The sequence below is a fragment of the Opisthocomus hoazin genome, chromosome 21, assembly GCF_030867145.1.
Source record: "Opisthocomus hoazin isolate bOpiHoa1 chromosome 21, bOpiHoa1.hap1, whole genome shotgun sequence".
Lineage (NCBI taxonomy): Eukaryota > Metazoa > Chordata > Aves > Opisthocomiformes > Opisthocomidae > Opisthocomus > Opisthocomus hoazin.
In genome coordinates, this window is record NC_134434.1 from 8,910,813 (window position 1) to 8,928,730 (window position 17,918).

Genomic DNA, 17,918 nt, shown 5'->3' on the forward strand with positions numbered 1-17,918 from the left:
GTGTGGATGTACAAGTATACTGTTTGTTCTGCCTCAGTGAAGTTCCGCAAATCAGTGCTTAAATCGACAGCTCTGCGTTGGTGTTTTGGTTTATGCAGCTGCATCAGTCCTGGCTGGGTTATTGGAATTCATCTTGTATAGCTGTGAAGACCCTTGCTGTAAAGTTTCAGCTAGTGTAAAGCAGAACATATCAATTGCTTGTGGTGACATGTTATTTGGGACGCTTGCATTGGCTTTTGAATATGTTTCGGTTCAGGATATGGCAGGGAAGAGGAGCCCAAGGAAGCTGGTTAATATTCAAGGATTTCAGCCCCTACAACTCTGTGATTCCGTGATCATCTCCTCCACGCTCAAGAGCAGTCCATTCCAACGAATAGGAAGTCAGGCGAAAGTGCCAGTGTGTCTGAATGGATGAACAAGGAGCTCCTGACCAAACTCAAACACAACATGGAAGGGTACAGAGAGCGAAAGCAAGGGTGGGTAACCTGGGAGGAATAGAGAGATCTTGTCCGAGCACCTGGGGATGAAATTAGGAAAGCTTAAGACCAACTAGAATTGCGTCTGGTCAGGGACGTCAAAGACAGTAAGAGCAGCTTCTTTAGGTACCTAGATGACAAAAGGAAGGCTAGGGAAAATGTGGGCCCATTGCTCAACAAGACAGAGGCCTTGGTTACATAGGACAGGGGAAAGGCTGAATGCCTTCTTTGCCCCAGTCTTAGTACCAAAGTCCCAGAGACCAGGGGGAACGGCTGGAGCAAGGAAGATGTCCTAAGTGGAAGAGGATCAGGTCAGGGAATACTTCAGCAAACTGAACATGTGTAAGTCTATCCTGATGGGATGCACCCGTGAGTGTTGGGGGAGCTGGCAGATGTGACCGCAAGTCTATGCTTGATAGTCTTTGATTGATCATGGTGATTAGGAGAAGTGCCTGAAGACCGGAAGAAAGCAAATGTCACTCCTGCCTTCAAGAAGGGCAAGAAGGAGGACACAGAGAACTACAGGTGGGTCAGCCTCACCTTGATCCCTGGGAAGGTAATGGAGCACCTAATCCTGGAAACCATTTCCAGGCACGTGAACAACAGGAAAATCCTCAGGAGTAGCCAGCATGGATTCAAGAAGACGCACTCATGCTTGACCAACTTGATAAGCTTCTGTGATAAAATGACTAGCCTGGTACATGAGAGGAGAGCAGTGGATATTGTCTAACTGGACTTCAGTAGGGCCTTTGACACTGTCTCTCACAGGATCCTCATACATAATACTCATGTTCATAGCAGAATAGAACTATTCTAAATATTAACTTCTGAAATAATAATTTGAATACTCTGCATTTTTAACTGATGTAATTCTTTGCAGCAAGTGTTTAGAAGGAAGTGATGTTTTTTTGGATGGCAGGTTCTAGAGATCATTGAAATATTGAAAAAATTTGTTGTGAAGAAAAAAAAGTTTTCATTGAATTTTCAGATTAATTCAGTGTGTTTTTCCTGTAGGTTCGGGTTGCATTACAATTGGATGATGGCTCCCGTTTACAAGACACCTTTCTCTGTCGACAGACTTTGTGGGAACTTCTCAACCATTTTGCAAAGATCAGGTGAGCAGTGCAGTGAGAAAATACTTGTTTGGATGGATCTCTCTATGCCAGTAGCTAGCTGTTGTTACCGTGACCCAGCTAAATCCTGAAGATTTGTAGAATTTGCATTTATTTTGCTGTGTTTTTTTCCTTTACAACACAGACATTTGCCTTTTCCTTGCTCTTTCAGATTTGACACTTCGTAGTTTTGTTACTATTTTTCAGTTCTGGAGTAGCACTCCTGGTTCAGGGCATAAACTGGTAAGAGACTGATAAGGCTGGGAAGAAACTATACATGGATATATTGCTGCACCTGTCTTTTACACAGACTTGTTTGAAGTCAAGTTACTGCCGGAGTTGAGGTGGTAGCCTACATTATCTTGATCACTAGTATTTCTGTGCTGTGGTTCCATGTGATGGAGAGGCTTTTTAAGTGAGTTGCTGTTGCTCTTTAGGCTTACTGTTTTGTGAGTTCTTCAAGGAAATTTGGAGCTCTCAGCAGGCTAATGTGGAATCTTCAAAAGACTGATTAGATCCTGTTTAAATGGAAGAATTTCTGGTCCTACATTTACTGAATATATACGTGGGTTAGAAATCTTATTACAGTTCAGACTACATTCATGCTTTCTTTTGTCTTTAGTTTTGACTTTAAAGCACTGTATTGTTTTGAAATGTCAAGCTAATAAACTTTTCTCTAAAGACAGTTCATTTATTTTTGTCAGGGCTTAGAAGATGAAGCCTTGAAGCTGTGACAGCCATTCTATTCTGAAAAGAATTTCCAAATTTCATTTTTTTCAGTTGTAGTTGGCTTTACCTTTCTCTTGATAAATTTGGTTTTTTTTAGATCCTGTATTTCTAGCTTGTTCTTTCTTTTACATTCCTCGCCTTCTGCTAGTTGCTCTGTTGCAGTTGAATCTCTTGCCCATCCGTACAGATGTTGTGCTATGGTATTGTGCAAGTTGGAACTATTTTTGTTATTTTTCTCAAACCAATTAAATACTCGTCTAAAGAGACAGTAGCTTTCTGTGTCAAAACTTTTGAAGTCTCCAAGGCTGTGGTGCTAGAAAAGCAATGAAAAGAGTAGTCAGTAATAAGGGTGATAGCGCAGTAGCATTCAGATAAACACAGCCTTTTACAGTACAGGTACAGGATGCAGAATGGTGGATTGTCACCTGTTAGCTGAGCTGTAGTGATTGACTGGTTACGGGTGTGTGTTAGTACTAGACTAACCTGTACTAGCATAAATTACTTTAACTGAAGTTTAAAGTTGCTCTTTCTACACTACAGTTGAAATATCCTAAGCAGCATGGTTCTGGGGTTGAATTGGCTGATGTTATCTCATTAAGTCAGGGTTGCACAGTTGAATTGTGTGACTGTAGTTGCTCCAGAGCTGTTGTCAGGGTGAAGGAACTAATTCTTCCAGCTTCCCACTGCTGTGCTGTTAGTTTTCTGCTAGCTTAGCTCCCTGACTGGCCTGTAACAAGATCAAAGGAGTGACTAGTGCTGGGCAAGGGAGGGAGTTTGGATCAGGGGGCATTTTCTGTGTAGCAGTAAGGGATTGAACAGTTAATGCTCAATTCCTGCCCTCCTGTCTAACTCCCCTCATACGATTTGTGCAGCTGTGTTGGGAATTGGCTGAATAGCTGATTCAGCTGCAAAATAGTATTTTTCCTACATTATCTTTCAGGTAGGTAGGTTTCCTGACACAGTTAAGGGTTGTGTCTCATAGGCAGTGATGACAAGAACTGTAGCGTGTCTGGTAGCAAGAATCCAAAAAGAGGAAGCAGCAGATGGGTAGTATGTCAGTTTTTCTGCTCAACGTGTTGTGTCATCAAACCATAGTTTGAGGAAATGTTGGAGGTAGCCTAGTGACTCTGAAGTGACATAAATGAGTCTTGCTGATCATTCTCTTTTTGTCTCTAATGGTGATGGACCAGGCCTACACTGTGGCATTTTACTCTTAAGTCAAAAGGGACAGTCTTCATGTAAATGCTAGAGAGAAAAGAATTGTTTTACTTTTGATCAGGGAACGAAGTAGGCAAGAAAAGCCGGGTATAATTTTCCTGTCTTTTTCAAGGCCCCTCTTCTACCTTACTACATACTTTGTGACCTCTGGGAGGAGAAGAGTGCCTGTTGCTGTTTGGGGACTGCTAGGCTGGTGGGGATGGTAATTATGGACAGTGACAAATAGCCTTTGTGTGGCTTTCTCACACATTAGTTATTTCTTTGGTTTAAATTTTGAGCTTTTTATATAATTTTGCTCCTTTGGAGTGGTTTTATTTGTTACAGGTTATTGTAATACTAATAGTTAATGTGCATGTTGCTCTTTTGAAGACTCTAACTGCTGCAGTGTGCTAAGCATTATTAACTTCAGTTCATAAGACACAGCTGTTCTTTTCGGCCCGCTGGAAGCTGAACTCAGATGTTTGGTTGGACTCTGCAAACTTTTGATTAAGTTCAACAAGCAGCAAAGATGCTGTGTGTGACTTAATCACAAAACAAGTTGGATCTATAGCCATCCATATAGATTTCATGGGCTATGTTGCTTTTCATTGTGTGTTGACTCAGTTGACTAACTAGTCAGCTAATTGTTGACTTTTGCTGAATCCTTCTGTGACTTTCCAACTGGAGACATTTTCCTGGAATGCTCAGCTGCTCTAAGTGCGTGAGGGGAAGTATTCTAAATCCACTGGAATTTCCCCCAGGTTTCTAGTGTCCATCTTGGCTAATTGGGTCTGAAGAAGGTCTGGAAGCTATTGTAAGGCTGCTCCTCCTCTCAGCGTGCGGCAGTCCTTGCACAAGATGTTTACAGGCCCTGTCAGATCACTACATGAAGGAATCTAATCTGCTTGCTGTTCCCCTTCTAAAGAACAGCACATCAAAGAAATGACAATGTGTTTGATGTGTGTGCTTGCCTCAGTGAACGCATGTAATGGATTAACAGCAGCTGGAGGAGGAGCCTGCTGGCTTCCAGGAGTTATACAAAAATAAGTCTCTGGGGGATCTTTGCTTGGAGTCTGTTCTGCAGAGACTGGTTGAGGGCACAGTGTTGTGTACCCTTTTAGCATTAGGCCTGGGAGAGCTGTTGCTTTTCTGTCTGCTACTCCTGCCTGTCTGGCAGCTTCAGCAGCCTTGTAGACTCTTTTACGTAGAAGTGATTGCAGTCTGGGCACTTGAAGACAGTTTTGACAATGACTGTGACTCTTTGCTACTTTGTGGTATCATTCCTTAAGTTCAGATATTTTCCACACGTTTTTAGAAAGCGCTTGAATTCAATGAGTTGCTTAAATTGAGAAAGCCGTTTTGGAAAGCTGAATGAAACTGGGTTGTGTACGTCAAGTTGGTTTCCTTTTTTGCAGGTCTTTGTGGTGAGGACATTGTGCCTCTGTCCTCCTAAATGGTGATCATCCACCTTTCCTGATAGACAGGCAACTTGACATTCAAGCTTTTATTGCTCTGGGCTGTTTCATCTGCCTTTTCTGTGATTCTGTACTGTTTCCGCCGTGTCTCAGCAGTCCTTTGTCTTTTGTGCATTTCCATTGAGGATTCCTATAGGGATACAGCTGATCCTGACTGGAAGCAAAAAGCACTGAAAATAAGATAGGGGATGACTAGCTCTCCTGGATTGTCTGGAACAGTCTGAGCACACACAGCCTGCTATGGTGTACTAAAGGTAGTCTCTTAGGTGCTGTTTTGTTCCAGTCTTCCAGTCAGGCAAGATATTTTTCTGCCTTTGCTCATCAAGCTTACTCAGTTACTGCTGAAAAAGGAGTGAGGGAGGTCAGAGCCTGAGTCTTGAATCACAAGATTATGCTAATTCGATATTAGGAACTTAATCTCTTGATTCCTGCAGGGCCTTGTGTAAGGCTTTCTGTCCTTGACAGAGAATAACTGCAGAACCGTAAATGGTGTCAGACCTATTCTAGTGTTGTTTTGGTTGTTCATCTTGAGTTAGAAAGTTAACTGTGTTTCATAATCTGAAGCTTGAATGTAATAGTTTGGATGCTCTGGGTGTGTCTGTTTCTTGCTGCACAACAGGATTTGTTGTGGTGGCTGGGAGAGGTGTTCTGAAAGAATGGTACCTGAGGATTATAAAACCCTTGTGACTTGATGCACCTTGTCTGGAAGTAGTTGTCAGCCCTTGACTTCCCTAAACCAGACCTGGCCCTCAGGACTGGTTTTACAGGTTGCTCTGGATTTGCCAGCTCTAGCGAGTAGGGCTTCTCAGTTGCATTGTGACTCATCTTGTCCCATATCACCATGCTGTTGCATGCTTTGTTTAGAAAGTCTTAAGTTTTAACTGTTAGATTAAGACGGGAGATAGACTGCTACAATTAAACCAAATGGAAGTCTCAACTGTGGTCTGCTCTTCAGAGGTTTGGTCCCCCACATCCTCCAGCTGGAACTCTTTGATGTGCTCTTGCTCTTGAGGATTACTCAAAGGTTGGGTGTAGTAATTTCCAGGTGGTGTGCTCAATGCTGAGTGACTTCTGGTTCCAGCTATTTTGCTTACATTTAATTGAAGCTGAGTTTTGAGTCTACATGTAAATGTTCTTGATGCATTTTCCCTGAACTTAATGGGTATTTCCCTTCGTTTTCTACTCTGTAGGCTGGTTGACTTCTTCCCTGTTCAGTTTGTTATGTCACTTTGTTGGCCTGAATAAATTAATGTTAAAATACTATGTAAGACATTGATTGTGTATCTATTCTGTGAAGCTGCCCATCTGTGATGCGTTTTGAATGTAATAGAAAGATAATACCGGCAAAGCTGTTGTTAAGTAACTTTGAACATGATGATCATACGTAAGATTATTGAAACAGCTGCATTCAAAGTAGTGAGATGCATTTGGGTGTGCAGCCTCTTGTCTTCTGCTGTGCAGGCAGGTTGCTGAAGTGGTAAGGGTTAGGAGATGAGCAAGGATGTGTTGCTTTGCTGGGCTGTCGGGTAGGTTTCACTAGCTGATCTGCAGAGAGGTGGGTTCTCTTCGAGTGATGGGTGATTGGTTCCTGGTGGGGTGAGGCATGGGGGAAAGCCATATTTTTCCCCCCAGAGACTGGACTCCAGGGAGCACTAAGATCAGGGGAGTTTACCATGAGGCAGTATTTCAGCTGTTTTGCTTTTGACTGTAAAACAGCTGTTGCAGTGCAGATGGAATATACCAGCTCCTTACCAAGGGATGTCCTGGTGCAACTGAAATGACAGAGAGCTCAGGATAGAGTGTGCAACAAGAGCTACTGGAGTGTTATGGAGAAGGATAAATCTCATCAGTTCTCACTGTGTTGATGGGGAATATCCGGGGGCGATTTTCTCACCTTTTGTTTTGTAGTTTCCCCTACTAAGTTAGGCTGAAACTTTTGAATCTAAGACTTTTGAAAAAAATGCTGTGAGAATTCAGTCAGTTATCTGTCCGAACCGCATCTGTCTCAGCATGGACAGTGTTCTCCTGGTCACCTTTTGCCGTTGGTGTGCTTGGAGGGGGGAGAAGCAAACTATTCTTCTCCTTAATTTCACGTTTTACCACATTCTCAGCTGATGTCAGTTGGAGTTTCACATTGATGGCTGAAGGGGAGACCAGCATGAGACAGTTTCTTCTGCTGTTGAATCTAATTCTCTCTGATTTCAGTGCTTCAGTGTAATGTACTGGTTAATTCTTGAAGGCATCTTACTTTGCTACAGACATCTGAGGTTTCCCTGCTAAAAGTGTTAGTCCTTCCCCCCCCCTCCTTTAGGAGCACCATGTTGCAGGGTTTCCTACGTGCTCTCTTTTGAAATTGCATGATCTTGGATGGATAAGAACTGAGACTTGCTGTGACAGGCAGTGATTGTCTTTTCCCAGTCCATCTTCTGTGTTTGATCGAGTGAATGTGTAATAAAGCTTCTCTTCTACTTGAATGTCTCAGAATTGCTTTTCTAGAGGAAAACGGGAAGAGTAGCATCTTGTCAAGAGTACCATCTTACTGTTTTTTCCCATTTCTCTATGCTAAGAGTCCTTCACTTATGTCTTCCTCTGCAGATGGCCTGTCAGCAGTTTGTGTTGTTTCTGATATGTGTCCTGCCTCACTGAAATGCTTAAATGTGGGTTGGTCTTCACTTTGTCTACTGCAGCAGCCTTTCTGTGTCTTTTGTTTTGTCCCTGGTCTCCAGAATCTGAAAGCTTCTGCTGGTTTTTTTTTTTAATTTTTTCTTTTTTAATTTGTCCGATACTAAGACAGGCAAATTATTTGTCCTCAGATTATTTGCTTTTGAGCAGTATTTCATTCTGTTTGTTGCTCTGCATACATGGAAAGAAACTGACGTGTCCCCAGGGAAAGTACAGTCTAAACTGTAATAAACCATTTAACTTAGATAAGGGATTACAAAGAGCAAGTATTATGAAGGCATGTTCCAGATTGTCTCCTGAGGCACATGAAGAATGATGTGCTCAAATTTAGCTAGTAAGATTGACTAATATCAGAATTAACTTTAATTACTTATCCTTTGTTTTTAAATTTTCAGGGCTGTGTTTAAGGAATAATGAATGCATTGGAGCAGATTCTTTACCCGATGTCTAATACTGACTCTGTGAACTGTGCAATGGTTGTTGCTGGAGCAGGAGACTGTTGCTAGCTAGTTTAACTTCTTACTATTGCTCTGCATTGGTTTTGGAGGGGGTAGGCTGTTCTACGGATGCTGCAGTATTTTGCTCTTTATTGCAGGGAGTTTATGGAACAGCATGGTGAATTCTCTCCAGTGTGCATTTACATGCGAGACGAGGTAAGTCAGCTAAGTCTGCTTAACTGTCTCTTGTCCTTCTGTCCCTAAAAAATAAGAAAAACTCAGCTCTGCTTTCCAACCTGGAAAGTGTTTCTTTTGAACTTTCTTGAGAAGGGAAGTAGAAACATGTTGGTCTCTTCAAAGCATTACGTGTCTGTATGGAAAAAAGCTCTCTTGGAACGTAACCCTGGGCAGTTTAGACGTCTGAGCCCATAAAATGAGCTCAATGACCTGTTTGTGTTTTTCTTTCCAATTTCTTTTCAAGCTCGAGTCAAACCAGTGGTTTCATTTTAATAAATATTTGCTTTTCTCTGTGTTTTGATCTTTTGCTATTAATGTTTTCTTTAATATTTTGAATGTGTGTATTATGGAATTTGCTCTCCCTAGCTGTCCCCTTCACTTCCCACTGACCTCTGTGGACAGATCATCTTTATTCTGGAACGCGTCATTACAGGCAGATGGGAATGTATGTAATGAAGTCGACTGTCTTTCAGCTCAGAGATGTTGCCTGTGATTTAACTTCTGACATAAAAATAATGCTTTGCTGAGGTCAGATCCGTTCTGCATATATGTACGGGATGGAATTATATGTAGGTCATCTTCCCTTGAGATCATTTAACAAGCGATGAATTTGGTAAAGTGGTACAGGTGAATAAAGATGGATTCAGGTCTCACTTCCAACTGCAGAAAGAGTGTGTTTTGAGCTGTTTCTGGTGTTGTGTAGTGTTTGCTTTCATACGGGCTTCTTTCCAGAATACTTTAAATGCTTTCTCAGGTAGGTAGTTGCCATGATTACTCTTCTCTGTTTTTGTTGCAGATACCAGGAAAAGATGCCCTAGAGAAGACAACACTGAAGTCACTTGGCCTGACTGGAGGCAGTGCCATCATCAGGTTGGGAGGAGCAAAGTTTTTTGAATTCTTTATTTTTCCTTTCCACTCTGGTGGTGAATTTTTTTTTTTTTTTTTTTTTCTTCAAATACCCAAAACAGAAAAAAGGCATGAAAAAAGTTCAAAAAGACAAACATCGCAGCACTCGATAATTATTGCATTTGCCTGTTTATCTGAAACTGCTGCCCAGATGTGCTTCCCACAACTGCAGATTTTGGCACTGACCAGTCCTGTGCAGATTAAAGGGGCTTGTTTGCTGCTTCTCCCCCCCGCTGCCATGAGTGAAACAGACAATTCAAAGTTAAAAGTCCCTCTGAGAGGACCATCATCTACCACTTAATTCTTCCCAGCTTTGGATTTCAGACATGAAACTCCCAGTCCTTGCAGTGCCTCCTGCTGACTGTTTGGGAGGGCGAGGCGGGGTACAATGACAGCCTTTCTGTGATCTTCTAGCCAGTTCTTCGCAGTATATACAAAAGGCAGGAGTGATCAGAAGCTGTGCTTTACAACTGACTGCTGTTTTTTCCTGGAAGGCAGTTTTCTTCCTGTGGGGCGGGTACTTCCTGTTCTGTTTTTTTTTTTTTTTGCACAAACCCCTGACCCCCCACCTCTAACTTCAGGGCAACTGGAGCTTGTTCTTTTGTGAGGGTCTGGAAGAAGCAGATCATTAAATTAGGGATATATTTGAGTCTAGCTGTCTTGTTTGTGTCATGGTCACATTGAGAATGGGGAGGGCAGTACTGTTGGGATAAATGATTTTGGTTTTATTCCTTTTGGTGTCTTATTTAAAGAGTTGTCATGAAGAAGTGCAGTTCATCTGGTCGGGAGGAAGCTGTGGGTGCCACGGTGCAGTGTAACGAGCCGACAGTGAGGCCAGGCTCTATTGAAGGAGCAGTGGATGTACCCCTACCTCAAGCAAACACATTCCCAGAGGACTTGGACCACAGGGATGTGGCCACGTCTTTAAACAGCTGCACAGACAAGCAAGACTCAATTAGAGAATCTCATGTCCGCTTGGAGGAGCAGCGGCCTTCCTCAGAGCCTGAGTCTACCCCATTTGTCCCTTTTATTGGAGATGAACAGTGTCTGGGGGACTCTTCTGTAGCTCTACCGCCTCTTGGGTTAGATATGCCATCTTCAAAGCTGCCAACAACTTCTTCCAGCCCTGGAGGCCCTTCTAAGCCAAAGAAGTCTAAGAACAGCCAAGAACTGCAAAAGGAGCAAGAACAGGTAAGGGAAAATTTGTTTGCAATGAGGGCTTTTTTTATCCTGCCTTGCCTGAGGCTGAGCTTCTACAAGGAAGAAGATATGTCCATGTTTAAGACTCTTTCCCCTTAATATAGGATTAGGTGCCTTGGTAACATACAGATCTTCGAAGAGTTCAGTAAGGAAGTATTGCATTTTGGACAGTTTACTATAGGAAGTATGAAGGATAGGAATTTAAGAATTTGCTGTCCAGAGGCAAACAAAGCTTTGAATCTTGAGGTATCCTTGATAGATGGTTCTAATGGAGGCAACACAACTGCAATAAAAGCACAGTCCAGAAGAGCCTCAATGTCCGTGCCTCAAATTTCATGCAAATTTCATTAACAAATGCCCACTTTGTCACCTGAGCCCTCGGTACTTGTCCTTCTTTTAAAAATTGGTATCTGCTGTGTAGTTTTGCTAAAGATGAGCAGAGTTTGGTCAGACTAGTGTTGTTGTAATACCCTGAAGGTGCTTACTGCTTGTTGTGACTGACTTATCTCCCAGATCACACAGAAGGTATAAGCTTAGTAGAGTTTTATATATGGAAAGGGATAACTTTTCTAGCTTGTAGGATTGTCCTGGAGCAGAAGCGGTCTTAATAGGTTTGTTGCAACTTGATCCCATGACTTCCAAGATCTGAGAAGCTGGTCAGAGTTTCTAACTCTTAGGTAGTTGTAAGGTGTGCTCAGATTTCTCATCAGAGCCTTTCTGTTGATCATGGAACTCCATAGTAAAGCTATTGTAAAAGCAGTACCCCATGCTGGTAGTTGTTAACATCTGCTTCCTCAGAGTTCCTTCTGCCTGTGGTCTCTCTGACTTACAGTTTAACTCTTTCGGTGGCACATGTGGTAGAATGTAAGGGGTATAGATCTAGGAAAGGAATTTTTCAGCTACAGTCGCATCTTACTTGCTAGGAGTTCAATATTGAGGGGAGGGGAGAGGTCTGCACCTCTTACTTTCAGTCTAATCCCATCCCCTCTCTTTTCTTAGTATTGTAGATGAAGCAGAAACCTTCCATCCTTTTCCTTCTCTATTTCTGCTTGCATGTAAAAGTGTCTTCTGTCTTGCTCAAAAATATCCTGCTTCTTAAATAAAGTCTACCTCTCTCTAATCCTTTTCCCAGGGAGACAAACTGCACATCTCTCATCATTGTTGGTGTCCCTGAAGTATAACTGTATTGGTAAAAATAGAAAATGCTTTAGCCCGTGTAGAGATACCAGAACTTGATGGCTCAAGAGTGCTGTGATGCCATCACAGCATGGCCTTTGAATGGTGTTAAGTATGCTTTCCGTAGGGCAGCTGTATGGAATTGAATTCCTTCAGCAAGGTTGGATATGTCTGGCAAGTAGTGTAAAATGAAGTACAGGAGGCATTAAATTCATAACTTACTCCACATTATTGCCCCCTGGGAGTTTCACTTCCTGGATTCTCTGTGAGCGGCTCTTTCCCTTGGCCCTTCACTGCACATATCATCACTAGGGCTGGCTTTAGTGTTGAGAGATGCCCTTCATTAGTACGTCCTAGAGTTGGAGTTTTGGTTCTGATCCAGCCACTGGATTAAACAATGGAAAGCCCTAAGTAGAAGGAAAGGGTGCCTGATGGGATTCTAAGGGAGCTCAGTCCAGGAGGAATTTAGCAAGACTATGTACATGGTCTCATGTTGATGAAGAGATTCTACCTTGGTTGACTTCTTTGTGGTTGCAGTCCATTCTTGATGAGTTTCTGAATTGTTTAGGATCAGAAGCCAGACTCTGGAAGGACTCTGGAGCAATTACAGATGTAGCAGAAAGAGGCCTTGCCAACCCAGTGATGAATATTTCAGTGTATTAGAAACATGTTTGGGTCCATCTAATCAGTGTTATTTAACCTTTTGGAACAGACCCTAAGTGTGGAGCACTAAACAGTAGGCTGCGTGATTTGTGTGGTTTAATGTGTTGCTTGCTTCAGTCACACTTCAATCTATGAGGGGTTAGGAAAGAAGGAGTTGCAGTTGTGTCTGAGAAGGAAGGAAGGAAGAGTTGTGAGGGTTTGTGGTGGTATTCTTCACCAGTCCTGTGGTCCACACTTCTCTGTGTGCTGGCTGGAGAGGCAGAGCTCATTTTATCATTTTACTGGCTACAGCTTAATGTGAAGTTGCGCTGTTGGGCACAGAGCTGAACAGCGGTGGCCTAAGGCCTCTCGTGATCCGGTATCTTTCTCAGAATTGCAGTGCAGTTCAGACCACTCCAGGGCACTTCTGGAGCCAGCCTCCCTTCCAGTTTGAGAGCAGCCTTGGAAGCAGCTGCAGATTCTGTTGGGGGGGTTCTGCGCTTGTGTTAAACAGCATGTGATTTTTGACTGCTGCTTTCAAGCCCTTTGATCTCTGGTGCTTCTGCTGCTGATTGATTACATTTTATTCCCTCCTCCATTCCTGCCATCCTCCGCTCTCCTTGCTCTCAGCAGCAACAGCAGAGCAGGGCTAGCCACATGGCATCTGCTTTTTGTCCCTTTTCAGTCCTGAGGAAAAAAACCAAAACAAAACAAATTATTTTTAAACATCAAAGGTCCATTTTTGTAAAAGAATCTTCCCATTAATGCTTTGCCTGTGTGTGGTTTTTGAAGCTGGAGAGAGAGGCTGGATAAAATCTGTGCCGGCGTCCCTTCGTTTCTTGGTCTAAAGATGGTTTACAGACAGCTGCATGCTGACTTTGATGTCAGAACATTAATTATTAGAAAGTAACTTTACACCAGATTCCCCAGGAGATTAGAGCTCCCTGAGGTGGTGGGAAGGAGGTGGGTCTCCAGGGAGAGCTTGCTGCTGTGGAAAGCACAATAGCCACTACTTCACTTAGCATGGAAAAAGTTTTTCTCTGCTTACCTGCTTACTTAGGTCTGGGGTGGTTACCATAGAGTGAACTGCATTCTTCCTGACACCTGGCTTTATAGTAGACTACCTCATAGACACTGCTGTGAGTACATGGCTTCAGCCTGCTGGTGAAGAGCACTTAACATCTCAACTTTGGCAGCAGCAGTAGAGACTTTGAAGAATGAAAGTGACAAACCGTAACACAGCACCTCTGGCTCCTGAAAGGTATCGCTGACAGAAATATGACAGCAAAATGCACAGCTTGCTGTCCTCCAGGATTACGAAATGGAAGGCAGAAACTGCCAGGTGGTGGCCATTTATTATTGGAGGAGGTGGTTACCTTTTGTCACCGTTGCAGGAAACACTAGATGTGTAGTGGACTGGGAAGAGAGTCGGTGTACCTGGTAGCTTCCTTTTTGTAAATTGCCGCGGGAAGGTGGTTCTGGGATTCCGTCTGTGCTTTAGGATTGTTGGTGACACATTAAAATAAGGCTGTATTGAGAGTACTCCGGTTGAGAGATGCCTAACTGGAATACGTAAGTGAGCAAATGGTAACGGATGAGGAAGGGGGAGCAGGATGATGGCTGGACTCCGAGGAAAGAGAGAACTGGTTGTGCAACAGGAATGGTTACTTCTTTCTCTCTGAAGAGTGTTTCTGACGTCTGTAAGGAGGTGAGATATATGGTTGATTCCATGGTATGTTAAATACATGGCAGAAGAGATATTACGATGATACGATGTAGTAGTGTTTGCATCCTGAGTGGCAAAATGATGATGTCTTTTGGTTGTTAAGCAGTGCTTAGTAGACACCTTGCGCTGCCCTTCTTTGATCAGACCCTGTTGTGCAGTTCTGGAATTGAGTTGCAGAAATGCTGAATCAAACCACCTGAATTAGGTTTCACAAAAACTCACTTGTTACAACTCTCTCCAGACATCTCAGTGTTATTGGGGGCTAGCTGAATGTTTAATATTAGGGAATTCTTGCACTAATTGTGTATTTTTGCAATCTTGTTAGGCGTGCACAGATCTGCTGCTGCTTCTGTATGGTAAAGTATGTTTCTTCGCGTTAAGTAGTAGCTAAGTAATGTGTCTTGGTGTGGAAGTTAAGATACTCCGCATTCAGTGTTGGCTGGGGAAATGGATAAAATTGCAGACTTAGGAGCTAAAAGGTAGCTGTGTGTCTGTGCAGGGCCCGTACAGGTGTGCTACAGAGAATTAAATGGGGACATCTTGGCTGGATGCAAGTTGGAGGTCAAGAATAGGGCGTTTATGTCTGGAAAGTAGTGGATTTTGTATCACTGTGTAAGCAGTTGTGGTAGGATGGGAAGTGGCTCTAGAGGGGAAGTTCTGACTGCCCATTTGCAGTACCTTGATGGCGATGGAGACCCACTTGTTTGAACAAAAATTTCTGGAAAGCAACGTGTGAATGACAGTCCTAACGTGCAGTGAACGCACAGTGAGGAAGAGGGGGGAACACTTAGGACTGGCATATATGTCTGCCTTCTGCTATGTCGTGATTTCTGATGTCTTGGTTAAAGTCTTTAGCTACTACCACGGTTTGGGCAGTGACTGATGCTTTTCCTGTGAAATATGACTACTCTTAGGGTTAGCTAAAGCGCTTGCTAGAGCCAATACTAAATGGTGAGTTTAGGATTTGCAAATGCAGACATAGGAATTCTCTCCATCATATCCCAGCACCCTTCACAACATGTACCTGATTACTGGGGAGGCCTGATTAATTCTTCTCTGGCCTCTGACATTGACCTGATCTTACCAGGCCAGCTGCTGGCAGCAGTTAGGACTGCTGTGCAATGGGCTCTTTCCCAGAGGGTGGCTCTGCACCCTCGGGATCACTCCCCAGACGCTGGGCATTCCTCCCCCTGAGCCCCAGGAAAGCTGCAATCAGGCTCCTTCACCCTCTAGTTACAGCTGACCCTGCTCAACTTTCTAAAAGTAGCCAAGGGTCCCACCCACACAACCTCGCTCTTTTTATTTCTCAAATTACCCTTTAGTGCCCACAAGCAGAGCGAACATTGCCTTGTAATTTGTGTTGTGCTTTGACAATTGAGGGAGACTCCTGTTCCCAAGGGGCCTGTGCCTGGGGGAAGGGAAGGTGGATGGGACAGATGGAGGGAGGACATTTGGGCGTTAATTAGAATTGGAAAGAGTACAGGAGGAAATCAGGGGAGAAGAAATGGGTGTCAGGTTTGTTCATAGAGGCTAGAGCTGTGTTAGGCTGGCAACTGGCTGTAAAGAAATGCTGTATTAACTGTCAAAGTTTTTGTTTTCGTGGGGCTCTTCAGTCATGGACAGCTTCCTCCCCTGCATCTCCTTTGGCTTGCAGTACGCTATTCTGTTTGTTTCCAAGCTTTGTGCCTTTAAACATTTCTGTGATTTAAAAAGTTTGGATTGTTCAGAAGCCAATAGGTGTAACTGCCTCTTGTGTGTTTCGCTCCAGTAGTGGTTTGTATTCATATACTGACACAGCTGCTGCTTTTGACATAAGGGAAAGTAGCCAGTATCTAATGTTTTCTAAATTGGGAGGGATACACAATGTCATCCTTGCTTCAGAGACAGCAAATGCTGTTTGATAGCTTGGGATGGGGGTGTTTGGGTTGGGCTTTTGGCGGGTTGTGGGTTTTGGTGTTGTTTTTTGTTTGTTTGTTTTTTAATAGCTGCAGCCACAGTTATAGGCCAGGACACAACTGTGCTGAAAGGTTTGCCACCATGATCTCTGTCTCCCAGTTCTGGGCTCTGGAGTTGGGGGGAGCAGAAGGGCCAGGCTGCCTGTGCCCTGCTGTGCAGGTGAGAGGGGTATCTCAGCTGTTGGAGGTCTGTGTGCTGCTTGAATGGCCTGTCCGCAGCAGCTGGGGTATAGGGAAAGTTGCTGATAAATGTATTAAGTACCTTTATTGCAGCTAATGCATACGGTGAACTGCTTTCCTCCATTTGTCTGCTTTGCCTGCAGCAAAGGCTGATTTCAGTGCTAAGTACTTTGTAAGTGCAAAACAAAAGAGTTTTTACTGTCTTGGAGCTTTATGCACACCAGAAGCCAGGTTAAAAATTTGAAACGTGTACAGTGAAACCCTGCAGTGGCTCAGTTCAGAGAACTCAACAGGTCAAAAACTACTTTACCAAAACAAAGGATTGCTCTCTAGAGTAAGAAGTGGAGTGAGCCCTGGATGGGAACTAGTGCTGTTCATTCTGTGGCAAGAGAATGTGAAGCGGAGAGAACAGAAGATATGGTGTGAGTCAGGAGTGCATGGCAGATGACAAACTTAAAAGGGCAGTTTATAGTCTGTAGTATGAAGAATAGCACCTGTGTAAGTTATGTACTGCCTGTAGAATGGTGATTACCATCATTTGATTTTGCTTTATTTCCATTTTTGGTTAGGCTGGCAACTGGCTGTAAAGAAATGCTGTATTAACTGTCAAAGTTTTTGTTTTCGTGGGGCTCTTCAGTCATGGACAGCTTCCTCCCCTGCATCTCCTTTGGCTTGCAGTACGCTATTCTGTTTGGTTCCAAGCTTTGTGCCTTTAAACATTTCTGTGATTTAAAAAGTTTGGATTGTTCAGAAGCCAATAGGTGTAACTGCCTCTTGTGTGTTTCGCTCCAGTAGTGGTTTGTGTAATCACTTCAGGTGGGAAGTGATTACATACTGAGAGAGATTTGGAGTAGAGCAGAGAGTTAGGTTGTGGTCTTGGGACAGAAGCAATTTCTGAGTGCTTGTAACTAGATAGAAGTATGGTTCAGCTGCAAAATATCTTTGTAAGTGAAGAGATTCCACAGGCACTCCTTGGAGAGGAGTTATGTCTCCTTAAGTTAGATGACTGCTGAGGTTATTACCCTGGGCTTCCTATGCTGACAGTGGAGAGCAGTTAACTGCTAGGGTGTGACTCACCCGACAATATAGATTGCTCCTGCTTACTGGGGGGAATTGTGCCCCAAGCTCTATCAACTATAAAGAATGAGAACACTAACAAGCTCTATATCATTAGTATAATCTTAGTGACATGAATGCCACACTGACTGTCTTTCAGTTTGCAAATACTGTCCTTGTACTTTTTTCAGGAACCTTATAGCATAAGCAAAGCAATGCATTTAAGACTAATCAAAGCTCATTTTTGTTCTGTAGCTTGTAGAACGAGAGCCACTTGTGTGTCACCTAGACCTACTGGAACCACTTCCTGCTGGCCGAGAAGACCTTCCTGATGAGTTTTTTGAAGTCACAGTGGATGATGTACGGAAACGTTTGGCACAGCTGCAGAGTGAGAGGCAAGGTCCCTTTCTGCTGGTGACTGAGATTGTTCCATATCTTTTTGTTGAGCAGTGTGACACTATGCACTTACAGCTGGCTGTGATCACTGGGTAAAGGGTTGTAGAGAAGTTACTGGGTGTGGAATGAATGAATTAGTCATCAGCACTGGAAATCTCTGCTCTTTATGCAATTTGAGTTTAAGGGCTATGTCCTGTTTCTGTGACAGAACCCATGTTGTTGTGTGAATTGATTGAGCATTTGTGCATGAGTGTTGAAAATTTCGTCATGAAGTGTCTGTGATGCCTATGAGGTGGAAAGTTTATCTGAGAACCTCAAGCTAATCAGAGATGGGCC

The 17,918-nt window shown here is 43.3% G+C and overlaps 1 protein-coding gene across 1 annotated transcript in view; it reads left to right on the forward strand.

Annotated features, from left to right (window-relative positions):
- The window catches only part of ASPSCR1 (ASPSCR1 tether for SLC2A4, UBX domain containing), a 48,253-nt gene that overhangs the window by 4,519 nt on the left and 25,816 nt on the right, over nucleotides 1-17,918 (forward strand). Inside the window, exons 4-8 of the mRNA XM_075440672.1 lie at nucleotides 1,491-1,591; nucleotides 8,267-8,324; nucleotides 9,142-9,215; nucleotides 10,004-10,442; nucleotides 17,442-17,581. Of these exons, the coding sequence (XP_075296787.1) occupies nucleotides 1,491-1,591; nucleotides 8,267-8,324; nucleotides 9,142-9,215; nucleotides 10,004-10,442; nucleotides 17,442-17,581 (812 nt within the window). The remainder of the gene's footprint in view (nucleotides 1-1,490; nucleotides 1,592-8,266; nucleotides 8,325-9,141; nucleotides 9,216-10,003; nucleotides 10,443-17,441; nucleotides 17,582-17,918) is intronic.